The 27,352-nt window shown below is 51.3% G+C and overlaps 1 protein-coding gene across 2 annotated transcripts; it reads right to left on the bottom strand.

The window, feature by feature from the left end:
* Nucleotides 1-166: 166 nt before the first annotated feature.
* LOC120379174 (cytokine receptor common subunit beta-like) lies at nt 167-26,802 on the bottom strand. 2 transcript variants are annotated; one of them, XM_039497148.1, is made up of 14 exons: nt 26,504-26,802; nt 25,016-25,185; nt 21,837-21,966; nt 19,521-19,705; nt 18,792-18,949; nt 18,191-18,362; nt 13,317-13,452; nt 13,066-13,226; nt 12,522-12,667; nt 12,244-12,415; nt 5,510-5,600; nt 5,170-5,239; nt 3,416-3,519; nt 167-1,646 (listed from the first exon to the last, which is right to left on the bottom strand). In XM_039497148.1, the coding sequence occupies exons 2-14, from the start codon at nt 25,077-25,079 to the stop codon at nt 398-400; spliced, it is 2,838 nt and encodes a 945-aa protein (XP_039353082.1). In that variant the 5' UTR covers nt 25,080-25,185; nt 26,504-26,802; the 3' UTR covers nt 167-397. The 2 variants fall into 2 exon arrangements, with proteins under 2 accessions (XP_039353082.1, XP_039353083.1); XM_039497149.1 differs by lacking the exon at nt 26,504-26,802 and having other exon boundaries at nt 21,837-21,991; nt 25,016-25,137.
* Between the last annotated feature and the right edge of the window lie 550 nt (nt 26,803-27,352).

Genomic DNA, 27,352 nt, shown 5'->3' with positions numbered 1-27,352 from the left:
ATTTCAGTCCAGGTGCTTGCACCAGAATCTTATGCATGACATGACGTTTGATCATTCATGCCATGAAGTTTGCGCTGAACTCAACATTACATTGCAGCAGAAGCATGGCAAGGCTAACATGATAATGGCAGGAGGATGAGCAGATCTCTCCCATGGGGATAGGTTTCCTGGTTTCTCTAGCCAAGGACACTGATACAGCTGAGGAAGACATGGTGCTGATTAACATCCGCCACGCACTTTGGAAGAAGGAGGGCTGGGAAGAAGAACTGCCCTTTGTGTTTTTCCTGCCTGGGTTCGGAAGGGGAAACAGTGATGACAAGAAGAGGCAACATGCTTCGAGTGGGAGACTTTTCATCCATTCACCTGCTCTCTTGCCCTCACCAGTCCTCTCACAGCGCTAGCACAGTTCCTTGGCCCTGAAAGCCGATTCCTGTCCTGCCCACGGAGGCAACACAAAGTAATCATCACACTTCAGGGCTTTGAAGAGCTGAATGGCCTGCATGTGAAGTGCAGGCTCTTGCTCGCCATTGACAGATCCTCCATCACAGGGTGGCTTTCCAAATGCCTGTCTGGCTTCTGATGTCTGATCAGCCAGGGGGTCTTTCTCACCCATGGGGGTCTTCTCACCAGGTCTGAGGCCGGGAAAGAAGCAGTATTCCCCCACCTGACGTAGAAAAACTGGCCCAGTGCCGTCGGGGTTGAACATGATCACATTGTCCTCTTGCCCAGGCTCTGCTTTAGCTAAATCAACCCCCTCTGAGAGGATGGGTGGGGGAAAACTGATGGGTTCTGGGGTGCCATAGAGAGCATTGGGGAACATAACATAGCTCTCAATTCCAGAGAGATTGGCTGATGCTGGAGACGGAAGTGGGACTGTGACACAAAGTTTTTCAGGGCCCAACTCAGGGCTAGGGGTGCTCTCTGTGGCATGGGGCAGTTGTGGGTTGGATGACAACATGCCAGAAGCAGTGAGAATTACCTCTGGCAGGGCCAGTGCAGGGGACAGATGGGCAGACTCCCTTGCTGGCATCAGTGACAGATCTTCCGTGGTGACGTATCCTGATGGCAATTTCTGACAGGAATTGGCAGCAATTGGTGACCTTTGACCTTCGGAGTCCCCTTGTGCCACTTCCCCACCTGCTGGCTGGCCTTGTGGCCCTTCTTGCCCTCCAGCAAGGGGCTGCTTCATCTCTTTCTGAGCAGGAAGCGAGACGGGGTGGAGCTGAGCTGCTCCTCTCTCCTCCCCCACCAGCAGGGTCTGGGAAGGGGCCCCCTGGGGTAGGGACACGTACTCCAGGGACACAAGCCTCTCCCTGGTTCCCAGTGGGGCAGCTTCCCAGTCCTGATGAACGTCAGGCAGGGAGCACCCATGGGGGAGGCTCAAGTATGGACCATTAAAGTCAAAGCAGGACATGGGTGCCTGAGAAGCAGTGACCTTAGCACTGCTCCTCCAGGGGAGCGTGGCTGGCGACAGGGACTGACTGGTGCCCTGACTTGAATGGCAGCCAGCCGGGGCTGCCGGATGTGGAGCTGGAGTTGTCATTTCAAGAGTCTGATACGGGTTCTCTGGGTCCAGTGCACCAAGGAAGCACATCATCCTATCGGCCACGGCTGCAGGGAGCTCTGCTGAATTAACTTTCATCGGTCTGCAAGAGGGAAACAAGAGGAATCAGAGATGTCACCCTGCAGAGAACATCACATACAGACAGGGAGTGGAGCTGAGGGCCCCCTGGGAGAAAGGTCTCTTGGAGGTTAGAAGGAATCTTTCCCTGGGGGCAGATTATCACATAACTGCCTATGGCAGAGTTTCTTGTGCTTTCCTCTGAAGCAGCTGGCACCGGCACCTGTTCCTGGCAGGATACTGGACTAGATGGACCATTGGCTGGATCCAGTCTGGCAGTTTCTGTGTGTCTAAGGGGCCCAAGAAGCACATCACCCTACAGAGACCGTGATCACCACCACCCACATTATATAGCACCAGACCTTTGCCTGGCACTTGGCAGAGATTGTAAAAAGACATGGCCCCTGCTCCCAGGAGTTTACAGCCACTGAGGTAGAAGATAGAGAAAGGGAGGGGGCAGGCAAGGGGAGATGGGGGTTGAAACAAATACAAATAATGGCCTGCGCTTTCCAAAAGTGACCAGTGATGGCTGGGCAACCACCCATGGGTGGCAGGTATCAAAGGCCAGGGGAGACTAAGCCTCCCCTAACCCAGGCTGTGGCCTTGCCCATGCTCCACCCCAAGACTGTGGCCTCGCTCCCCCTCTCCCCTGAAGCCGGCAGGGGCTCAGCTTCTTCCGGTGGCCTGGAGCTCAGGGCTTGCGCTGGCAGCCAGGGGCTGGGGTGGCTAGAGGCGACTCAAGGAGGGTGAAGTGCTCCTGTCCCCAGCCTGATCTCTGGCTGCAGTCGTCTAAGCCCTGGGACGGGGGGGGGCAACCTATGGCACGGGTGCCGAAGGCAGCACACAAGCTGATTTTCAGTGGCACTCACACTGCCCGGGTCCTGGCCTCCAGTCCGGGGGGGCTCTGCATTTTAATTTAATTTTAAATGAAGCTTCTTAAACATTTTGAAAACCTTATTTACTTTACACACAACAATAGTTTAGTTATATATTATAGAATTATAGAAAGAGACCTTCTACAAACATTAAAATGTATTGCTGGCACGCGAAACTTTAAATTAGAGTGAATAAATGAAGACTCGGCACAGCACTTCTGAAAGGTTGCCGACCCCTGCCCTGGGAAAAGGGGTACAGCTATAAGAGTCTCCAAGTTGGGACTCAGGCTGTTCTAACTGAATACAGCCTTCCTCAGGCTAATCTTCTTAACCCAGAATCCCTCACAGCATAGAGCATGATGGGTACCCTGCCTCAGCACAACCTCCCTACACCAGGAGCTGTGAGGAGGGCAGTCTTGGGCTTCTTACATTGGCCCCACACTTCTGCATTGGATGAATTATCCTCTGGCCTATTGCAGTTCCTACTGGCTCTTGTATGCTGCCAGAGCCAGAATTGGCCCCAAGAGTGGTGGGGGCCTCACTTCCAGATGACAGGGAGTTAGGGCATGTGGGGGAGTGAGCGTGTGTGTATCTGTGTGCTGGGGGTGCTTATCCACCTCCATTTCCTGATTGGGAAATCAAGGGCATTGAGGCAAGCCCATTTTCAGGAGAGATCAGGGAGGAAGGGCTCAGGGTTTGGGACTGGTGTTTCCTGGGAGCCAGGGAGACCAGGGGCTGCAAGTCCATCCATTGACATTTCCAGATGGGCAGGTGGAAGATGTGCCAAGGTTTATCATTCACACCAGTTACATTTGCCACCCCTCCCTGATGGGCCAGCCACCCACAGGAACTGAGATGCGGCCATCACTGAGTAACGTCTCGGAGAGTATCACCAGTGAGCAATGCACCAATCCCTCACCCATCCAGCACTTGGATGCAGCTGGCCAGGTCCGTCTTCTCAGAAGGGCTCTGCTTGCCAAAGTCCAGCTGGCTGCTTGGCAGCGGAATCCCGAGCTGTATTTTCTGAAAAGAGACAAGGGCAGATAGCACTCCTGGCAGACAGAGGGTGATTCCCTGAGGGCAAATTCCCTGTAGTGGAGATACCACAGTGTGTGGTAGCACTTTAACCCCTCGTGAGGGCAACATTGCTTCTGGGGACTGGCCCTTTGATGGGTGGAATAGGTCTGGAGGCCCCTTGCTGAAGGCCTCGTGGCCCTGCCTCACTACATCCCAGAAAAGAGCAGAGGAGAAGTCCTCCAGGCAGTCTAGAGTGGCTGCAGGGGAGCAGCTAATCAGAAGGGCTACTGGAGTGGTCAATCGGGGGCACAAGGGCCATATAAAAGGAAGCAGCAGGGGCATAGCAGTCAGTTGCTGCCTGGAGCTTGAAGAGGGAGAAGTGGGTGCATGGCTGGCAGAAATAGGGTGACCAGACAGCAAGTGTGAAAAATCGAGATGGGGTGGGGGGTAATAGGAGCCTATATAAGAAAAAGACCCAAAAATTGGGACTGTCCCTATAAAATCAGGACATCTGGTCACCTTAGGCAGGAAGAGTAGCAGGACCATGGGCAGCTCAGTGTGGGCAGACTGAGCCCAGAACCTAGCCAGACCAGGCGAGGGTACCATGATGGGCCCTGCTGATCTGGTTGAAGATTGAGCCCAGGGAGAGCTGCCAAAAAAGACATTAACTCAGGGTATCGAGATGGGCCCCTTTTGGGCTGTTAAAGAAGGCAGTGCCTCTGGGGGGAAGCCTTGGTTCCACAGCCCCATACCAGGGCCATGAGCAAGAACTAGAGACTGTACACCCCCGAAGGAGGGACAGTGTGTGTGACTTGGCCAGGTGGGCGGGGGGTGCTTGTGAGAGGCAGGTGCCATGCCATGTAAGAACTGAAAAGAAAGCAGGGTCACACCCAACCAGGAAGGGGGCACCTGTGAGAGATGGGTGCTGCCATGTTCAAAACTGAATAATTGCCATCATGTATTAGCCAGAGAGGGGGCACTCACAAGTGTAAGGTAAAACACAGTGGCAAAAATACTGCTATCTCCTGGGCTTCTCCGATGGGCAGTGTCCTCGGACAATGTAATGGGGTATTTACCCTACAGGTGCTGTGAAAGGGTAAAGGCTTGAGAGGCCAATTAACCTGCCTGCTTGAACCTGGAGGATGGGCCAGGCCAATTAGAAATAAAGCCCAGGTGGGGGAAGAGAAGGGCTTGTGGCCATAAGGAGCTGAGCGAGGCTAGTCGGAGGAAGGAGACCCAGGGGAGAGGAGGCGGGAAGTAGCCTGAGAGGGAGGAGGCAGAGCAGACAGGCTACTCCAGGGGTGAGTAGGAAGCCAGAAAGGAGACAGGGGCCCTGAAAAGCACTAACCTGCCTGAGCCCCTGAGCGAGGGAAGGAGCATGCCAGCCCCTGGACAGTGGGGTTATTGAAGGCACAGGACCTGGAGACAAGCTGTGGGGATAAGCTGTAGTGGAGGCAGGCCTGTGAGGCCAAGGTGGCCAGCTGAGCCCAGCCAGGCTGAGGGATTGGTTTTGTTTACAGTTCTATTGGATTTGGTAAAGAACTCAGCTGGCCAGAAGGGGCAGGAATCTTTCAAGTCATCTGACCAGAGGGCTGGGATACTCTTACAGCTGGAGTAGGCCAAAGTGTAGTAGGGGAAAGCTCAGTTCTCTCTTACCTGGAGGTAGCTCTGGAGCAGCTGACTCCTGCCAGGATTTGGAATCTCTTCCTCCCATTTTTTCTTCTTGCTGTAACAAGACAGAGTTTGCAGCGTCACTTCTCTTGTTGGGAGGCTCCACCAGACACACAGCCTTACCCTGGGCCCCCTTGTCAACACAGAGGTCCTGAAACTCCATGGCCCTCAAGCTGCTGGCCAACATGGAGAGAGCTCTGCACTGCACCCCAGGCATATCTCCCGCTCAACTAAGCCCTAGGATAGGGGTGTGCCCATGCAGCACCTGCCTGCACTCGCTCTATCAATGTGCCTGGCATATCTCCAACTCCCAGTGCACACTTACCTGAGTAGGCATCTATAAATGCACCAGCCAAATGCTATCAGCATGGTGGTGAAGACTGGGACCAGCAGTAGGAGAATCAGTTGTGACTCATCTGAGGCAGAAAAATGAGAGAGCGAGATAAAGAGACAGCAACACAAAATAGCTTCATTCTATTTCAAACCTTACAGTCTGGATGCTCTTGAGGGATGATACTGAAGTCAGGAAAATATAGGTTGCCTATCAAGTCACGTGTCCTAACTGACAGGTCTGTTAGACCATGGAATACTCTCCCAGTTCTCCCAGGAGGTGCTGTGGAAATTGGGTTCCCCTCTACAGATCTCATTAGGTCAAGCCCGAAGGGGATACGATATAGTTCTCAAGCCCCTGTTCTCCCCAGTCTCATGTTAGGACTATTAAAAAAAAAACCTAAAGAAATTCCCAAAGCAAAGAACTTTGTTAAAGTGAAGCTCAGGCTGAGGGCTTGTCTATGCTCTTGGCTAATCAATGTAGAGGTGTCGATTTAGTGGGTCTGGTAAAGATCTGCTAAGATGATGGGAAAGCATTCTCCTGTTGACATCTGTACGCCGTCTTCCTGAGAGGCAGATGGTAAGTCAGCCGGAGAACGTCTCCTGTCAACACAGCATGGGGATCTGGGGGTCATAGTGGACCACAAGGTAAATATGTGTGAACAGTGTAACAGTGTTGCAAAAAAAAAACAAAAACCCGCAAACATCATTCTGGGGTGTATTAGCAGGAGTACTGTAAGCAAGACACAAGAAGTAATTCTTGCGCTCTACTCCACATTTCAGGAAAGATGTGGACAAATTGGAGAAAGTCCAGAGAAGAGCAACAAAAATGATTAATGGTCTAGAAAACATGACCTATGAGGGAATATTGAAAAAATTGGGTTTGTTTAGTCTGGAAAAGAGAAGACTGTGAGGGGACATGAAAACAGTTTTCTAGTACATAAAAGGTTGTTACAAGGAGGCGGGAGAAGAATTATTCTTCTTAACTTCTGAGGATAGGACAAGAAGCAATGGGCTTTAATTGCAGGAAGGGCGGTTTAGGTTGGACATTAGGAAAAACTTCCTAACTGTCAGGTTAGGAAGCACAGGTTAAGTACTGGAATAAATTGCCTAGGGAGAGTGTGGAATCTCCATTATTGGAGATTTTTAAGAGCATGTTAGACAAACACCTGTCAGGGATGGTCTAGATAATACTTAGTCCTGCCATGAGTGCAGGGAACTGGAACAGATGACCTCTCGAGGTCCCTTCCAGTCCTATAATTCTATGGTGTAGACCAGGGGTCCCCAACGTGGTGCCCGCGGGCATGGGCATCTAAATGTGCCTGCGTCCTGGCTGGCGGTGGAGCATCCGCCAAAATGCCGCCGAATTTCGGTGGCATTTCAGCAGCGACGCCTCTCGATGACGCTGCTTGCCGCTGACAAGCGGCGTCATCGAGAGGCATCGCCCCCGAATTTCTGCGGCATTTCGGTGGCGACGCCTCTCAATGACACCGCTTGCCGCCGACAAGTGACATCACCAAGAGGCGTCGCTGCCGAAATGCCGCAGAAATTCGGCGGCATTTCGGCGGATGCTCCACTGCCACCACGGTCCTTCGTCTGGTGCCCGTCAGACGAAAAGGTTGGGGACCACTCGTGTAGACACTGCTGTAAGTTGACCTAAATTTCATCTATTTCAGTTACGTAATTTATGTAATTTATGTAACTGAAGTAACGTCACTGAGATCGACTTACAGCTTTAGTGTAGACCAACCCTCTGAGAACAAATCAGTAACGTCCGGTGAAGATCCTTACAAGAACATTGCAGATATCAACAAAAAAAAGACTTGCAGTTAAGTGTAAATGTACAAGAAACACAAACATTTGAGATTCTGGAAATTCACCATTAAGGCCTATTCAGTCAACTCTCCTGTTTGTACAATCAGGGACCAGGAACCACACGATGATACCTAGTGACCAATCACACAGCCTGAATTCCAAATGCTGAACAACACACCTATGAAGCAATGCTTCTCGGAATGACCAGAGAAACCCCTGTAGGCGCTGACAGATTTGTTTAAAATCAGTTACAAAGAGCCCATCTTTTTGTTATTTCACAGACATGACTTAGATCCACAAATTTCTCTCACTGGCCTTGTAGTGGGCTGAGCACCGCTCCAGCCCTGAAGGGGTTGGAAAAGGCCTGCAGAGGGCTGGGGAAGGAAGCAAAACCCTGGCTGATTGGGGGAAGTGGCTGCAGCTGGGGCCATGCCCCAAACTAAGCAACTGGGACTTATAAGAAGGCCAGGGCAGCCAACAGCTTAGCAGGCTCTCTCTGGTCTGTGAGGGAGCAGGGACTGGCTGCCAAGCAGAGAGGGTACTAGGAGTGAAGCAGGGCTGGGGAAAGCCAGAGGAGCAGGGGAGCTCCTGGCTGGCAACTTCCCCAGGCTGCAAGGCCTGGTTTAAGACCTAAGAGGGTACTGGGTGGTAGAGGAAGGCAGCAGGTCTGAACCCCCTTGCCTGTGATGAGTGGCTTATACTGCAGTCTGCCCCAGGGCGCGGGGGCTAGATGGTGACTGACAGTAGCCCAGACTGAGGCGGGGTGGGATTAGCGGGTGGGGGTTCCCCTGGGTGGGGAGACACAGAACCTGAGTGTGGGGGTACTGCCAGGGGGGCAGCAACCCAGAGAAAGGGGTACTGGGGTCTGGGAGGGACACGGGGGCCCCAGCGGTAGTGGATCACTGGCTGACAAAGGGTGCTCCAGAGGGCTAGTGAGCTAATTCCCACAGATGACCAGCAGGAGGTGCTGCAGGGGTGAGTCCACACTCTTACAAGTGGTGGAGAATGTGGGCAGGAGCGGTCCGCCCCTGACACAAGGGGCCAGAGCAAGGACAGTGGGACTATTGCATAGAGACTTTGGAAGGGGACAATGGAACCCCAGTATACTGGAGTGTATTTTACAGAGGACAATGGAACCCCAGTATACTGGAGTGTAACTCTGGGTGGGGGACAGGCATCAGTGCCCTGGCAGAAGGGGGCTGATGACCCACAGACACTATGGGAGGTGCAGTGGGCCCTCCATGGACAGCGGGTCCGGCTGGCAGAAGAGCAGCGGCCCTGGTAAAACTCCTCTGACAGGAGTTTCAGAGAAAACAGGGAGAGTGGGGTGGAGAAGCTCGGGAGAGACTGAGAGCCAGGGCCAGGGGGCCTGTGGCTGAGTGCCGGACATGTTATGTCTGCTTAAGGCACAGACATGTAAAAAGGCATTGTCCCTACTGGAGTGGAGGCCGGGAGCCTCACCCAGGAGAGAAACAGGGGCAAGTACCGGGGACTGTCCGCCGGGTGAAGAGACCCAGACAGCTGCCAACCTCTTGGGCCTGTGGGCAGAAGGGCCACCTGCAGTGGGCATGCCCAGGCCCAAGTCGGAGGGTCCAGGTCCACCCTGCCAGGGCAGTGGGACCCGAGAGGGACCAAAGGGGAGTGAAGGCGGCAAAGAGGCGGGGAGCCTGTTAGGGCTGCCATCTCCCAGGACACATTAGGAGGCACTGTCCCCTAAGGGGAACTGAGGAGCAGCTGGACAAGGTGCCTGAGGGTCTGGAGGGGCCAAAACTAGAGGAGGCAATGACTGGGATGGAGGGAACCCTGCAGGAAGGTGAGACCCAGACCGTCATGGAGCCTGTCACAGAGAAGGAAACCCAGCCCGAGTGGGGCTGGCAGGAGGCTGGGACTCAGACGGTAATGGAGAAGGGAACTATGGAACCCAGACCCTGAGGGAAGAGGGCTCAGGGGATTCTGGCCTGTGCGCACAGCTGGAGGCTGCAGAGGGGGCAATGCCGAGGTGAAGGCCTTGGACCTCACTAAGGAGTATGAGGCCATTGTCGAGGAGGAGACCCACTTGCAGAAGTGGCTAGAGGACTCCAAGAAGAAGCGCGTGGCTCTGGAGGCCCATGGGCAACTGGTCCAGGCCAGGAGACACCCCTACCCCCAGGGGTGGTGATCTTGAAGAGGGGGGAGGGATGTAGCAGGGTGCAAAAGGCCTGCAGAGGACTGGGGCTGGGGAAGGGAGCAAAACCCCAGCTGACTGGGGGAAGTGGCTGCAGCTGGGGCCACATCCAAACAGACTAATTGGGCCTTATAAGAAGGCCAGGGCAACCAAGAGCTTAGCAGGCTCTCTCTGGTCTGAGAGGGAGCAGGGCCTGGCTGCCTAGCAGAAAGGATACTAGGAGTGAAGCAGGGCTGGGGAAAGACAGCTCCTGGCTGGCAACTCCCCAGGCTGCAAGGCCTGGTTTAAGGCCTAAGAGGGTACTGGGTGGTAGAGGAAGGCAGCAGGTCCAAACCCCCTTGCCTGTGATGAGTGGTTTATACTGCAGGTTGCCCCAGGGTGCGGGGGCTAGATGGTGACTGGCAGTAGCCCAGACTGAGGCGAGGTGGGGTTAGTGGGTGGGGGTTCCCCTGGATGGGGAGACCCAGAACCTGAGAGTGTGGGGGTACTGCCAGGGGGGCAGCAACCCAGAGAAAGGGGTACCGGGGTCCAGGAGGGACCTGGGGGCCCAGCGGTACCAGATCACCAGCTGACAAAGGGTGCTCCAGAGAGCTAGTGAGCTAATTCTCACGGATGACTAGCAGGAGGCACCATAGGGTGAGTCCGCACGCTTACAGGCCTCCAGCCCCATTTTCAACCTGACCACATCCAGTGGGATCCAGTCTGCCTGGTGTGGAAGCAGGGAAAGAATTAATAAGGATTTGAAGGGGATCTTAATGCATGTCAGTCAGTTAGCAAGAGTTAGCCCAGCTGTAACCCTAATGACGTGAGACTTCTAGAAGCAAGGATAGTGTGAGGCAGAGGGAAAGAACTGTGTAAAAAGTTATTACGACCTTGTAACTGATAACCAAATATGCAGCCTGGTGTCTTCTAGGAGTGAGAAAACAAGATAGCAGAATGGCTTATGTATAAACAAAATGTAGTTGTTGCTCTTTATTGTCTGTATTATTGCTAGTTATTGTCTGTAACAAAAGTATAAAGGCTTGCTGTAACTGTTTACCAGTTGAGAGACCTGTCCGGGACTGGGGCGACCCTGTGTCCTATGGCACTCTCTCCCTCCATTGTAATTACTGGAGAAATAATAAAGTATTTGATTTTGCTGCACTCAAACGAAAAAGCGAGAACTGAGTTTTTCTCCGACAATGGTTCCTCTTAAAGGTAGTAACCTGGAAACCTCAAAGGCTGCAGTGCAGACATACAATGTGGAGAAGATTAGTCATGTGACCCTCCTGTGACATTCTGTACCTTTGGGGAGCATGTTGTAACCCCCATATTCCTCATTTTCATATAACTGTGATCTTACGTATAAAGCATGCCTTGTAAGGTATCAGGGGAAAGGTTATGATGTGATGAAAGTAATTTTCTCTATCCATATATGTAGATCATAAATGCATATGAAGTTATTATAATCGCATAGTATGGTTGAAACTAAAACCTGCTGTAAATTAGGAGAATCAGGCAGATATTAGCTCCTCAGAGGCAACAGCAAGGAAAATAACTAATGCCAGGACAGGGTGTCAAACAACTCATCAACAGCCATTGTCCAGCAAGGGAGCTACAATGCAATGACTCACCTGCATGAGGCCACACCAGGGGAATTGCTCAACCTTGCTTGGAGAGATTCAGTAATACTCACCTGACTCTGAAGCAGGGGGCAAAGCCAAGAGAGGAGAAAGGACATGATAAAAGGGAGAGACATTTGGCATGCTCTTCCTGTCTCTTCCACCTACATCTACAGACACCACAGCAAGCGACTGAAGCACTGATCAAAAGGGAGAGCCTGGCTGAAGAGCAACCAGCCAGACTGTGGTGAGAAGCATCTAAGTTTCTAAGTACATTGAAAGTCTTAAGATCAGCTTAGAATGCATTTTGCTTTTATTTCATTTGACCAAATCTGACTTGTTATGCTTTGACTTATAATCACTTAAAATTTATCTTTGTAGTTAATAAATCTGTTTGTTTATTCTACCTAAAGCAGTGTGTGTGGTTTGAACCATGTCAGAGTCTCCCCTTGGGAAAACAAACCTGGTACATATGAATTTCTTTGTTAAATTGACAAACCCATATAAGCTTGCAGCATCCAGCGGGCATAACTGGACACTGCAAGACAGAGGTTCCTAGGGTTGTGTCTGGGACCGGAGATATTGGCTAGTGTCATTTGGTTGCAAGTAGCTGGGAGCAGCTTACATGCCAGAGGCTGTACGTGAACAGCCCAGGAGTGGGGGTTCTCACAGCAGAGCAGGGTAAGGCGGCTCCCAGAGTCAAGGATTGGAGTGACCTAGCAGATCACCAGTCCATATAACACCAGAGGGGAATATCACACCTCCCTAATTTTCCTGGGAATCATGGAACTAAAACCTCTGTAGGACACTCTGACAATGTAGGCAGTTCATACTTCTAATCCTCCTTGTGGAGGCCCCCTTCCCTCCTCACCTAGTGCATCCACTTCCAACCCCTGATTTTCATGTAGTTTTCTTGCTCCCATGGAGAATGGCAGCCCTAGGATCCCATTCAGATAAGCCAATTATACTCCTTCTCTGTGATCTGAAGCATGCAACCAGGTACCAAGGGGACCCTGATCAGGCTCTTTGCTTAAGTAAGTGTATGAAACCCTGGTTCCCCTGAAACTCCAGCCAAGGGACCCATTTCTCTAGGGAGGGAACTGACCCCCTCCCCCAAAGCCCCAAGCCACTAGCCCAGCTGGGATGTACCACTCTCAGTTTCCCAGGTGCACTCCTCACTCCACTCGCTCCAGGGCCCCTTGTAGTCGCCCGAGTGCACCCTCGCCCGCATTCTCCCCCTATAGCGTGTGGAGGGCTCCAGCATCTGCAGGGTGAAGATGAGGGGAGGCTTGTCATTGCTGATGTTTACAAGCTGGGCATTCTGTGAAGAGAAGAGGAGAAGAGATGGAGGAGGGGTGAGGAACTCTCTGTCCCAGCCACCCACCTCCTTGGCAGAGTCCTGGGCTCCCAGCAGTACCATCACCTACCTCTGTGGAGTCACCAGTCTTCCAATACAAGAATTCATATCTCTGGCCTATATACACAAAGCTTAGGATCTGTTTTGTCCACCTCAGCTCATACTTCTGGTCTTTTGTCTTTGTCATTGTCACGTTGACAGGTGCAAGTGGCTTGACTAGAACAAAAACAACGCATTAGGAACATGCATCCATCTCCCAGCTTATCTTCCTGCCCATTCCCTTTCCCACGCTGGGTTGTGGGCAGGACTAAGGATACGCGGGTGCAAAACTTGTTGCCTGAGCAGACTAGCACCAAGGACTGCTAATAGCAGTGCCCCTATCTGACTCATCTCATCTCCACATGCCCATTCTGTACCTCCTCACGGCAGTGCTCTGTCGGTGCCAGTCAGGAGCTCCAGTGCTGGGAGCTTCCTTTACCAGCCCTCTGCCCACCCACACATCACTGTCTAGCTCTTTTGTTAACCGTTCCACCTCTCTGCTAACCCAAGTGTTTCCTAAGCTGGAGGAGAAACCACCAGATAACCCTGGGCAGAGGATCCAAATGGGTTCTCACTGTTTTTGTAGGCTTTAATCAGTTTCTCTTCCTTCTTGGGCCGGACAGTTATGAGGTACTGGCTCAGCCTGCTGGGGTTGGTGACATTGATCTCACAGCTGTGGAACTGGTAGTTGCTGCCAGGCAATTCCTCCTCATGGACTGGAGAGCATTCTGTCTCTCTGGGGAAGAGAGCAGCCAGGCCTGAGTGAGCAGGAGGGATAGTCAGATCCAGGAGGACAGGCATATGCTGCCATGGGCAGGTCACTTACTCTGATGCTGGTGGGGTTCTGTAGAAGAGCGTGAACAAGACAGAGCTGGTGACCTCTCTCCTCACTTCCCAGCTGCACGTTAGCCGATCAACCCCATTGAAGAGGCAGCGAAGGTTCTTGGGCTGAGCCTCATCCCCTAGTGAGGAGCCAGGGATTAGTGTAGCTCTGGGAGGGGCAGGGTTGGGAGGGATGGGGAGGACAGTGGAACAGGGACTGATTGTGACCATTGAGGGAAGAAGGGAAAACTTTTAGACCTGGTCTACAGTACAGAGTTAGGTCAATGTAAGGCAGCTTACATTGACCTAACTAAGTAAATGTCTACATTTAAATTTCATTCCTGCTGATTTAACGCACCTGCAATGCTGACTTAATAATTCCACCTCCATGAGCAGCATAGAATTTAGGTAGATGTAGTTAGGTAGAAGCAGTGTCAGTGTAGACACTGCATTACTTACATCAGCCATTAGTGGCCTTCAGGAGGTGTCCCAGAATGCCCCATTTTGACCGCTGTGGTCAGCATTTTGAATTCCATTGCTCAGCAGCAGGTACACAGGAAGCCACCCCTCCCTTTTAAAGCTCCATGAATTCTTGAAGTTCCATTTCCTGTTTGCCTGGCTTGGAGAGCTCACCTAGCAGCTCTAGAGCACGCCTAGCAACTGACCATGCTGGCTACATGCTACAGACGCATTCCTGCCTGGAGTACACTGGGGATGGGAAGGGAGTCAGATCTCTTGGGTCTGTCAGGAGAAGAAGCTGTGTAGACACAGCTCTGAGCTAGACATAGAAATGTCAACATCTAGGAGAAGGTCACTTGGGGCATGGAGGAGAAGGGCTACAGGAGGGACCAGCAGCAGCATCGTATGAAAGCCAAGGACCTGTGGGAGGTGTATCAGAAGGCAAGGGAGGCTAACAATCAGTCTGATGTGTAGCCGCAGTCCTGCCATTTTTACAAAGAGCTGCATGCCATCCTCGGTGGAGACCCCACTACCACCCCCAAGAGCCCTGTGGATATTTCAGAGGAGCCTGAGTCACAGGTCCCTGCCATGAACACTGAAGAGGAGGTGGAGGAAGAAGAGAAGGAGGAGAATGGAGGACACGTGACTGGGGGTTCCAGCCTCATAGTTAGCCAGGACCTGTTTTTGAGTCCTGGGCAGTCCAGCCAGTCCCTACAGTCCAGCACAGGTGAGTGAGATGCAGGGGAAGGAACCTCTGGTAAGGCTGCAGTTTGCTTTGAAATTGTTGGGATGGAACCCATGAAGTAGCAGGACACATCTGTTGATTTACTCTTTTTTTACTTAGGCTAGAAGAGGTAGTGAAATAACCAATAGAGGTAGTGTCGCTATCTGCTTCTCATCCCCCTCTAGAGTTGGAAAGAAGGGTCCCCACAGAACAGTTTGTTTATGTGCACCAGGATGTCCCAGGAATCCTCCATAAAGATCTTGAGGAAACTTTACTGGAGGTAGTCTGCAATCCCCTGCTGAAGGTTTCTGGGGAGGGCTGCCTTATTTCTTCCACCACAGTAGGACATTTTCCCACACCACTCAACAGACATCTATTCCATCTCCACCCTCCACCCTGGTGGAAACTTTCCCTCCTTTGCTTCACAGATATTATGCAGAACACAGCAGGCAGCTATAACCATTGGGATTTTTTTCACTGAGATCACTCATTTCTCCACTAGGGTGAGCAGATAGCAAGTGTGAAAAATTGGGATGGAGTGCAGGGTAATAGGTGCCGATATAAGACAAAGTCTTGAATATTGGGATTGTCCCTATAAAATCGGGACATCTGGTCACCCTATTCTCCACTGTCCATGCAGCTCTCATTTTGGTGTCTCTGAGTTGGAGGGCTGGGGCAAGCTCTGTACATAGATCCAGGAATATGGCCTTGCACATCTGAAAGTTCTGCAGCCACTGCTCATCATCCCAAACCCACATGACAATGTGATCCCACCAGTCAATGCTTGTTTCTCGGACCCAGAACCGGCTCTCCATCATCTGCAGCTGCTCCGTGAATGCCGTCAACAACTTTGAATTGTTTCTTTCTATGTCCCACAGTAATCTAGCCTCCAAGGAATCATCATAGAAACCACAACTGCATTAAAAAGGCAAGAGGAAAAGCAGCAGAGCAGTCTGCAAAATATCTTCAATGTCTGTACACCAGTGCCAGAAGTATGGGGAATAAGCAGGATGGACTAGAAGTCATGGTATATGAAGAAAATTATGACTTAATTGGCATTACAGAGACTTGGTAGGACACCTCTCATGATTAGAGGGATATAGTTTGTTCCAAAAGGATAGGTATGGGGGGGAAAAGGAGGCAGCATTGTGCTGTACATCAAGAATGAAGACACTTGCTCTGAGGTCCAAGAGGAAGTGAATGGCACACATACTGAGAATTTCTGGGCGAGGATAAAAATGGAAAAGCTTAGTAGCAATGTTATGGTGGGGATCTATTATACAGCACCAAATCAAGAAGAGGAAGTGGATGAGGCATTCTACAAGCAGGTAACAAGATTAGCTAACACACATGAGCTAATATTAATGGGGTATTTTAACTTCCCTGATATCTGCTGGAAGACTATTACAGCGAAATATAATATGTCCTGCAAATTCTTAGCATGTGTAGGGTACAACTTTCTGGATCAGTTGGTCAACTAGGGGGTCATCCATTTTGGACCTGGTGTTGACCAACCAGGGATGAATTAGTTGTGAACATGAAGGTGGCCGGGAACTTAGGAGGAAGTGATCATGATCTGATAGAATTCAAGATCCTAAGGAAAGGAGGACATGAGAACAGCCAAACAAGAACACTGGACTTCAGAAAGATAGATTTCAACCAACTTGGAGAAATAGTAGGCAAGGTCCCATGGAAAGACCAATTAGGAAGAAAAGGAGCCAAAGCAGGCTGGCCGTTCCTAAAAGATGTAATATTAGAGGCTAAACATCAAGCTATTCTAATGCAGAAGAGAGATAAGAAGAGCCACAGGAAGCCAATGTGGCTGCACAAGCAGTTTTTTACCTATCTAAAAACCAAATGGGATACATCCAGGAAATGGAAGGAGGGCCGTGTCACCAAGGAAGTACACATGGGAATATTGTGAGTGTGTAAGGACAAAATCAAGAAAGCCAAGGCAAGAATGAGTTACATCTGGCAAGGAATGTTAGAGACAAGAAGAAAGAGTTCTACAAATGCGTCAGATGAAAAAGAAAAATCAGGAATGATGTGGGCCTGCTGCTCAATGGAGAAGGTGAGCTGGTAATGGAAGATAGTAGGCACTGAGCAGCTATGCCTTCCTTTGCTTCAGTCTTTCACAAAAAATAACGTGACTGGATGACTAATGAAGTTACCATAGATAATAAAGAGGAAGGGATGCAGATCAGAATAAATAAAGAACACGTCAGAGGTCTTCTGACTAATTTGAATGAATTCAAGTTAGCAGGGCCGGATGCAAGGCCAGTGTAACCACTAGGCAAACTAGGTGTCCGCCTAGGGCGCCAAGATTTGGGGGTGCCAAAAAGCGGTGCCCCAATTTTTTTTTTTACACTACAGTGGAGTCACATCTTAGGCGGGGGTTAGGTTCTAAGGTCAGCGCATCAGAGGAAAATCGTGTTTAGTGAAAATTACCATAAAGTACAGTACACACAGTATACACTAGAACAGGGATCCTCAACCTACAGCACGCGTGCCAAAGGTGGCATGTGAGCTGATATTTTTTTAATGGCAGGCCGCTGGCCCGCTCAGCCCACTGCTGGCCTGGGGTTCTGTCTGGGACCCCGGCTTGCAGCAGGCTGAGTGGGCTGGTGGCCGGGACCCTGGCTTGCAGGAGCCGGCAGACAGAACCCCAGACCACTCAGCCCGCTGCTGGCCCTGCTTAGCCCGCTGCCGGCTGAGTGAACGGAACCTTAGGCTGGCAGCAGGTTCAGCAGCGGCCAGGACCCACAGCCTGCCATTAAAACAAAATCAGCTTGCATGCCACCTTTGGCACACATGCTGTAGGTTGAGGACACAGAACATTATGGGATGCAGATGAAATTATGGGATGGAGAACACTACATTCTGGGAAGTTGAAATCATGTTCCCAGTCACCGCTTTGCCACTCATTCTGGCCCAATGAGGCATTGCAAAACCTTCCCAAAACACCCTGTGCTAGATGGTGGTGAGTTGCACACTGGGATAGCTACCCATGGTGCAGTGCTCTCTGCATCGATGCAAGCACTGCTGATGAGGATGCGCACCATCAACACAAGGAGCATAGTGTGGACACACAAAAGTGATTTAATTACCGCGGAGGCTGTATGACAACAACATTTGGGTCAACATCATTTAGTAGTGTAGAGATACCCTCTGTTTCAGGGTTTTCTATGAGAGCCCAGAGCATTACGCTGGTCCATTCATCCAAAAGATACAATCCATATATTGCAAGAGACAGAGAGACTGGCCTCTCCTGAGCCCACATCCCAAAACCCACCATCTCCACCACCTCTCACTGGCCCTATTGCTGAGAGGCCAGATACTGAGCACCCCTAGAAGAGTCCCATCAAGGCGAGGGGTTTCAGGTGCAATGGCAGGGGAAGTGTGTATAAGGAGCTTGTACTGCCCCAGCCAGTGCTGCACTGGGACTGGTACTTGTGCCATGGGACTATAACCAGAGCGCTGAAGTTTCCGCAGCTACTGCTCTGCTACCGGTCAGTGGCACCAAATTCACTTCAAATAAGAGAACACCAGTGAAACTGGACCATTTTCATCAAATTCCAGAGATTCTCATCAGCTCAGCCCCCAAATCCTCTGGAAGCAAAGCACAATATCCCTCTGCTGCCAGCATCTCATCACATCCCCTCTTCCCCCCATGGCCCCTCGGCCTCCTGAATTACCTTCCTGGGACTTCCAGGACACAGCAGTGCTCCATTCGCTGGACTGCCCAGACCAACCAGCGCCCTGGCTCGGCTTGGATCGCACACGAGCTACATAGGTGCTGCCCGGCACAAGGGCATCACGCCTCAGCAGGTAATGGGAGGAGTTTGCGACTGACACCGAGGAAGAGTTCTGCCAGTGGGGAAGAGATAGTGAGGAGTCAGGGGTAGTGGAGAGAGAGAGAGAGACTTGTTAGAGAGGCATGGGAGGATCCTTTTCTTGGGCAATTCTGCTTAGCCAAGCACAGCCAGCACTGTGATCCTGGGGTAAAGTGGAGCCGGATACTGCTTGTGCAGGGTTCATTGCTCTCATAGTGCAGAGGCTGCTTTTTACTTGATAGATCTCTGGCCATGGCTAGCCAAGGCTGGATGGCACAGGATTTGTAAAATGTACACACAGCTAGCTGCAGCGTGCATGGACCCACCCTCAGGTTTCTGAGGATCAGCTGGGTTCAGCAGCAGCCAAGCAGGTTTCAGAGGATTGCAAAGGGTTGTTTTCTACCCTCTAAAAGGTTCAACCTAGAACAGCACATGCCAATGCCTAAGCACATCTCATGCCTACCTCCCAGGATTCCCACTCCCTCCTGTAGGTCACTTCAAACTCCAATTCATCATGCACCCAGTGGCTTCTCTTACTCCCTTCAGCTGCTTCCCAGGCCAGCAAGAAGTCACCTGCTTCTGTGACGTTGATCCAGAGCTTCTGAGGTGGGAGGGGCTGGACTGGAAATGAGAAGGGAAAACACAGGTTGTGGTTATTAGTAGATGGGGATGGAGAGTGGGCAGAGGGCCTGTTTAATTCTTATCCTGTTGGCACTTGGCAGTGTAACAAGTGGAATTGCCAAGGCCATAGTAAAAATGGTGGTGAACAGAACAGAAGGGTAATAGGGACATGAGTGCGGTATTCATTTAAAGGTGAAGACATATTACTGAATATTTTTCTGAGTAAAAAGGTTTGTTTAAGATCAATTTTTTCTTAATGGCAGAGACACTTAGCCAGAGCAAGAGGGTGGGTCAACTGGGAGGAATACGTTCGGCTTTTCTTCCATTGTAGGCCGGTAAGGAAGGAATCAATCCATCCATCATCCTCTAAGTGAGAAACAGGACCACAGGCCTCACAATGGAAATGAAACTATTCCTGGCAAGATCATAGGCTGGCATGCAGAAGTAAGGTTAAAGGTTCGCGATCAGGATTCTTGACTAGGGTTAGGGGATCAGGGCAGAGGAAGAAGTATTAATTTCAAAGGATCTCAAATATTCCTGGAGCAAAGAGAATTGGGTGTCTTGCCCTTACCATGCTGGAAGAGGCTGACGTTCAGCTCGGCCTGCAGAAACCGATCGGGTTTGAAAGTGTAAATATCATTCACCCCCATAGCAAAAAGGGTGCTGTTCCTGTGGCAGCTCCAGCAGACATAGGAGTCCTGGCAGTCAGGCAACCTCTTGGTTCTCTGAGGCTCACATGGCATCTGTGTGCTGTTACTGTGTGTGAAAAGAGAGACCTAGGAGAAGCTGATTTAGGTACAGATAGAAAATCCCAAATTAAGCTCCTGAAACCTTCCCCACATTCTGTTCTAGTCTATATAGATTCTTATGCTGCGCTCATCACTGTAGCATCTGAGCGCCTTTGAGTAGATTATTAAGCAATGTGACTTCACATCTGTCATCTGTGGGCGTGTCTCTCATCCTCTTCTCAGGGGGAAAAGCATATGAAGTGCAGTGTCTTGTGTTGGTAGGGATTTTTTTTTTAAATATACACATGTTGCTGTGTATTTATATTAGCAAAGGCATGTCAAAGAGGTTGCCTTGCACTCGGAGTGGAAGGTGGTGAGGTTGTGACTGTTGTTAAGCTCCCATGGAAGTTGATTCCACAGTCTCAGACTGGCCCCTGAGAAAGCTCTGTCTCCAGCATAGATGAGTGTTACTCTTAGTGACAAGAATTCCATTGTGCCAGAGGAGTGGAGTTGTCAACCACAATTTTTGTTCCAGAACATCAGATGGCCCGTTAGACGGCTTGGGCTCCAACCCTGGAGAGCCTTGAAGATAAGGACAAGACCTTTAACTTCATTTGAAATTCTGTGGAAAGCCAGTGGAGGACAGTGGTGGTGAGTTCCTGATAGCCTGTGTTGCTGAGGAGACGCACTGCAGTGTTCTGTACTAGCTGGTGTTTCCTATACACTGAAGGTTTCATGCCCAGGTACTTTTCCTTGCTGTGGTTCAGCCAAGAAATGACAAAGGTGTGAATAACTGAAGCCAGGTCCACCAGGATGGGACCGAGTCTCCCAGCCAACCAGAGATGATAAAAAGCGTTATTTGCTGGCACTGCTATGTGAGAGCTTAGGGTCAGTGAGGAATCCAGGAGTACTCCTCAGTGATAGACTGAACTGACTGATTGTGGGTATGTGACTTCAGCCAAGAGAGACTGCACTGTGGCTGCAGACTCTTCAAAATGCTTTCCTCTGCCCACCAGCATCACCTCTATCTTGCTCTGGTTCAGCTTCAGCCAGCTGTTCTTCACACATGAGCTGGTCTCATCCAAGCACTGGGCCGTCTTGATGGTAGTGGCCTGCGTGTGTGCGGTGAAGGATAAGTAGAGAGCTGTATTTCATGGGCATATTGCTGGCAGTAGTGTCCATGTTGTCTGACTAGTTCATGCTTATCCCAGGATCCATCCACACAGCTCGTCTGATTGGACTCCAAAGCATTCTCTCAAGGGTCAAGTCCTTGTATGGGTTCTTTTTCCAGAGGTGTTGGGCTCACTTAGATCCCAACCCAAAGCACAGTGAAGTCAGCAGGAGACCTTCCACTGACTTCAATAGGCATGGGATCAAGTCACTAATGATTTCAGCATCTCTTCCCGAAAAGACAACAGAGATGATACCTTCCTATTCTCCACCACTTTCCCCCACTCCTAAACCCTGACCTTCACTCTCCCCATCTCTTGCTTTCCACATCTCCCCTTCTGTCCCTCTCTCTCTCTGCCCATCACATCCCTCCAGGCCTGATGGCTTAGTTCCCCTCTTTAAAGGAAACAGATGTGGTGGGCAGATACTGAGGTACACAGCCCAGTAACTCTGGGCGGAAACCTGATTGCACAACTTTGCATAACCACTTCCCTCTTTTCACAGTCTCTCCACCCATCCTGATTTTGCAGATGTGACCTCACCAGAGCTATGTTCCTTTTGACCCTGCAAGGAAGAAGATCCAGGGGAAAGTTTGGGAGTGGGGAACCATCCTTCTCTCTTCTGCTGATGAATGAACCTCAACCCAGCTGTACTCTAATGCCTATTTCTCCACTCCAGGTACAGTAAGCTAACAGGCCCTGCCATCACTCACACCTGGGATCCCCCAGAAAAATCAAGGGAGAGTGATAGAAAAAGTAATGAAAATAAACTGATCAGCGCACCTTCCTGTATCTCCCCATCCTCCCAATGCAGACCTTAAAAGAATCTCCAACTTTCACCCCCAGCAGGGCCAGCATAAGTGTCCACGTGCTCCTCAAAGCCTGTCTATCAACTCGGATCCCTTTTCCTCCTCCCACTCCCACCTCTTAGGTTCAGCAGCCACAGGCCTCCTGTGTCCTTCTGCAACAGAACAGGGGTCAGGAACTTACTTGTTTAAATTGTCCTCATGGTAAAGAGTCACATTGAGGAAGCGACGTGCTGCTGTGCATTCCTGCCACGTGCAGGTCGTCTGGGAGGTGTAGTCATTGTAGCAGCGCAGGTTCTGCATCGGGAGGCTCTCTGCAGGGGGAAGGAAAGCACAACACTGCCGGTGGGTCATAGAGATGGGCAGTGAGGAATAATAGGATGTGCACACCGGTGCCATGGTGGGGAAGGGCAAAGATGGGGGAACGAGGCGCAAATGGGTAAACTCTCCTGGGAGTCCCTCACATGTCAGTGAGCTCACGTGTCAGGGATGTCATGGACGAAAACCTCCACCTCCCCGATGCTCACTGTCCAGAGGCTGGAAAAGAGAGGTTTACTTACCAGGAGCTGTGGTAATGAGAGAATCGCCCCTGTGCATTCACAGTCTGGCCAACTTGTGTGAGTCTATCATAAGCCTCGGGCTACTGAGTGTTTTTCTTAAAGCCCCAACATCTGCATTGAGGTTATTACCCGAGAATCTCACTTTTCATGTAAAAAAAGTAAGTGTCTGACTTACACAGCTGGGAGGAGAAGCTTGAAGGATGAGCCCTAAATACGCCAACACCAAACGACAAATCAACCCCAACCAAGCTGTAGTCTCATTCAGATCTCATGATATTTAAGTCACTCTCGGGATTTTTTGGGCCTGACCCTTGATTTCTGAACACTGGGGGTTGGCAGTCCTGATTCATATTGTGGGAGTTGCCCTGGTGAAAGCCATGTCCATGGGGGGGTGCATGAGCATCCTCACAGTGTCATTGGTCAGACAACCACCTCTGCATACGGGATTGTGCCCACCAACTGCCTCCATTCCTTCTCCTGAACTGCTTTATTATTGTTGCATTATTTCAGGAGGTGTCGCTAGCAGTAATGCACTATATGACATGTCACATGTCATGCCATGACACAAAATGCTTCTAAGGCCCAAGTGAAGGACTCAGCAATGAAGAGGGCTCACCTGGTGTGAGCATGGGCTTTGGACCTGAGAATGGATCACATAGCTTAATGGCCTCAGAGGTCAAATAGTCCTGGAGACTTGAGTGTCTTTCCCTGAGCGTGTGAGAGGTGAAAGCCCTGCCAATAGCACATAGGGCTGGGGAGTGTGATTGCCCCAGCACAGCAGACATCAGACATGCACATCCACCTCTGGAAAGAGAGATGTGCATGAGGCACCTGCTCTGAAACCCATTTTAGGGTCTGTACGGTGTCTGGGCTTGGTGCAGAGCTGGGGCAGCAGGGGCTCAGAGAGAACATTGTGGAATTTGGAGAAATTCCTCCCTCTCTAAGGTACACTGACTTAGGGTACGTCCATACTAGCCACCGGATCGGTGGGTAGTGTTCGATGTATCGGGGATCGATTTATCACATCTCGTCTGGATGCAATAAATCGATCCGCTAATCGACGCCCGTACTCCACCTCGGCAGGAGGAGTAAGCGGAGTCGACGGGGGAGCCGCGGCAGTCGACTTGCCGCCGTGAGGATGGCCAGGTAAGTCGAACTAAGATACTTTTAATTCAGCTACGCGAATCGCGTAGCTGAAGTTGCGTATCTTAATTCACACACCCCCACTAGTGTAGCCCAGGCCTTAGAACAAGCGACAAACAACTAGCTCAGGGGTGGGCAAACTACAGCCCGGAGGCCACATCCAGCCCTTCAGATATTTTAATCCGGCCCTTGATCTCCCGACGGGCAGCAGGGTCAGGGACTTGCCTTGCTCCGTGCATGCCGTGGCTCTGTGTGGCTCCTGGAAGTAGCGGCATGTCCCCGCTCCGGCTCCTATGCATAGGGGCATCCAGGGGGCTACGTATGCTGCCCCTGCCCCAAGCGCCACCCCCGCAGCTCCCATTGGGAACTGCGGACAATGGGAGCTGCAGGGGTGGCACCTGTGGACGGGGCAGTGTTTTGAGCCACCTGGCTGCACCTCCACGTAGGAGCTGGAGGGGGGACATGCTGCTACTTCCAGGAGCTGCTTGAGGTAAGTGCCACCTGGAGCCTGCACCCCTGACACCTTCCTGTGCCCCAACTCCCTGCCCCAGCCCTGATCCTCCTCTCACCCTCTGAACCCCTTGGTCCCAGCCCAGATAACCCTCCTGCACCCACAACCCCTCATTCCCAGCCCCAGCCCAGAGCCTGCACCACATCCGTACCCTGCACCCCAACCCCCTCCCCCCAGCCTGGAGTTCCCTCCACACTCTGAACTCCCCATTTCCGACCCCCTGCCAGAGCCCTCACCCACAGCCAGAGCCCTCACCCCAAACCAATCTCCAATTTTGTGAACATTCATGGCCCACCACACCATTTCCATATGCACATGTGGTGTTGGGCCAAAAAGTTTGTCCACCCCTGAACTAGCTCTAACTGTGCACAGATGGGAGATTAAACCTAGAAACAGGAGCAGTCAATGGACATGACAGAGGGTCCTGTTTGTTCTCTGCAGCGGTAAAGAAGGAACTAAGGCGGTTCAGGGGGATGGACACCCCTAGACGTGAGCCTTTGACATTGACACTGGTGACTTGCTCTGTCTCCCTGCCCCCCACATTTCCCCCCTCCTCTTGGTCTCTCTCTCACACACACCTCACAGAGTCATCCTCCCATTTGTCCACACCTCCAAATGGATATTCAGTCACTTACACTCCCACCTGAATCTACGTGTCATTCTAGCCCTCCACTCTGCTTCAAGGGTCTGTCTATCCCTGCACTACACCTCCAGTTCATCCACCTACTCACCAGCCAGCTTGTTCACACATTTGCACAATAGCCCACCGGTCCATCCATCCATCTACTCACTCTCCTCCTCTTCCATCCATCCATCCATCCATCCATCCATCCATCCACTTCTCCATCCAACCATCCATCACTTCTCCATCCATCCATTTCTCCATTCATCCATGCACCCTCCCATCTATAAGTCCATCCACATTTCCATCCATTTACCATACCACCCATTCACATAAACAATCACCGTCTTGCCTGTCAGTCTAGTCACCGACATACGCATCTGGAATGGCAGAGGGAGCAGTCGAGCAGAGGAAAGGGGGAAAAGAAGAAAAGGGAATGGAGAAGAGTAAAGGGACTGGAAGGAGGGGAGGAAAGATGATTTAAAAGGCAGGGAAGAAAAAGAAGAGGAAAAGAAACTGAAACTCACCTCGTGATTCTCCAACCCTGAAAGCCCAGCACAGAGCCAGCAGAGCCCTGCAGAACGCCTTCATGTTCACACCAGCCTGAGCCCACCAGCTCAGTCCTGCTCCCTGTGCTCTGGGCTGGTCGCCGGCCTGGGGTTCTTGCACTCACACTTGTTAACTCCTTCTTTGTCACCTGTTGAATGTGGAAGCCAAGCTCTGATGGTCAGGTGGGAGCAGTTGGGACCTTCTGTGAGATACAAAACTTCCCCTGCCTGCACTGAGGGGACCTTTCACTGATCCATCAAGGCCACAAGGGACCATTAAGTCACCTAGTCAGACCTCCTGTAGGCAGGGGCGGCTATAGGGATTTTGCCGCCCCAAGCACAGCAGGCAGGCTGCCTCCGGCGTTTTGCCTGTGGAGGGTCCGCTGGTCCCTTGGCTTCAGCGGACCTTCCGCAGGCGTGCCTGCGGGAGGTCCGCTGAAGCTGCGGGACCAGCGGACCCTCCACAGGCACGCCTGTGGGAGGTCCACCGAAGCCACGGGACCAGCGAACCCTCTGCAGGCATGCCGCCGAAGGCACCCTGCCTGCCGCCCTCGCAGCGCCGGCGGAGCGCCCCCCGTGGCATGCCGCCCCAAGCACACGCTTGGCATGCTCGGGCCTGGAGCCGCCCCTGCCTGTAGGACATAGGCTGGAGAATAAAATTTACTTCCAGGACCGGTTCATTGCAGGAGAGAGGGGAATTCGGTCTCCATGTTCATTCACCACTGGGCTTCCCCCGCACACGTACACAGCTCCCTCATTTGTTCGCAAGCCTGCCCTGGAGACTCACCATTCTACCCTACCCTACCCCATCTCCCCGACTCATATACATCTCCCCTCTCTTGGGATGAGATGGGGATTCAGTCTTCATGTTCCTTCAGTTCTGGGATACTCCCCCATATGCTTCTCCTCCAGCGACACCCCTCGAGAGAGTTGCTTTGAAGTGATTCCAACTGGCAGTTTGCAGCCAGCTCCCCTGGAATTGCTTTGGGACTCACTTCACAGACATAATCCCAAAGGAGATTTATTGTCTCTTTTTGTGGGATCTAGCATTGAATTCGGTGATGCAAAGCCCATGGGCCAAATTCTCCACTGGTGTAACTCAACTGACGTGAAAGGAGTTGCACCACTGGAGAATGTGCTCCCATATTACCGCTCTCTAAAGAGTATAACAGACCCACACCACCTTGGGCACAGCCACAGAGCCAAGCCTCTGTGCTCTGGGGATGTCTGGTCTGTGGCTTTTCCCCACTTGGGGAGCATGGAGATGGGGATCCACCCAAAACAACCCCCAGCTTCCTAAATGCCATTTCCTTTGATAGAATATAGCCTGCTAGACAAGTGAACATTCACCTCAGAGAAGAGATTCCACTGTGACTAATGGCTCCAGAGCTCATGAGCCCTTGTCTGTCTGGGGACAGGCTCTCTCTGCCACGTACCCTTTCCCCAGTAAAGGCAGAGTTTCCTCACCTGAGCCAAGAGCTGCCGGCGGGATGGCTGCCTCCCAGCAGGTGGATCGCTGACCCCCTCAGTTCTCACTCCCTGGCAGCTGGAGCGTCTTTACACATACAGGAATCAGCATTGACCATGGCTGTCCAAAACTGGAATGGATCCCCCTGGGAAATAATGAAGCTGGAGTATCCCCTGCACCTTTTGCCCTCTGCAGGCTTCCACACCCCTATATGCCTCCTTTTAAGGAGCAGATACAGCCCTGAACGCTCTGAAGTTGGAGTGTGACACTCAGACTCTGAACTTCCTATTTTTGCTGTTTGTTTGACACCCTCGGAGTGCCTACTGATGCACTTAAAATCTGGGCGGGGAAGGAAGTATTTCTCTTTTCCTTGTTAAGTTGTATTGTTTCTGATTAAACAGTTTCCAGGAATCAGGGCACACTGTTTTCTCGAAATTAGGAGTAATATGCTGCTAAAAGAGGCTGTCCCTTGCTCCCTATTTCCTTCCTCCACTTCCCCCCCGCCCACCTACTCGGACCCTCGGGAAGAAGACAGATGGAAATGGGAAATAGTTCCCTCCCTTCCTGTCCCTCATTTGTTTCATCCACCTGCTGTATCTTCCCATGACCTAGATTGTAGATCTTTGGGGGCAGGGATTACTCTTTACTACATTGACCCCTGGCGTCCCAGTGAACTCAGTCAGCTTTGCATCATACTTTAAATAATAAAGAGAGCACAAGAGGAGCTAGAAGAAAATTAGAGGGTAGAAATGTAGGCTAACTCACCCAAGAATACCACTTGGTTTTAAATACAACTTCCTGTAACTACCAATTAGCCTTCAACCTAGAGGCCCATGAAGTGGGCTACG

Source organism: Mauremys reevesii, linkage group 1 (genome assembly GCF_016161935.1).
Source record: "Mauremys reevesii isolate NIE-2019 linkage group 1, ASM1616193v1, whole genome shotgun sequence".
NCBI lineage: Eukaryota > Metazoa > Chordata > Testudines > Geoemydidae > Mauremys > Mauremys reevesii.
This window is presented reverse-complemented; position numbering and strand designations above follow the sequence as displayed.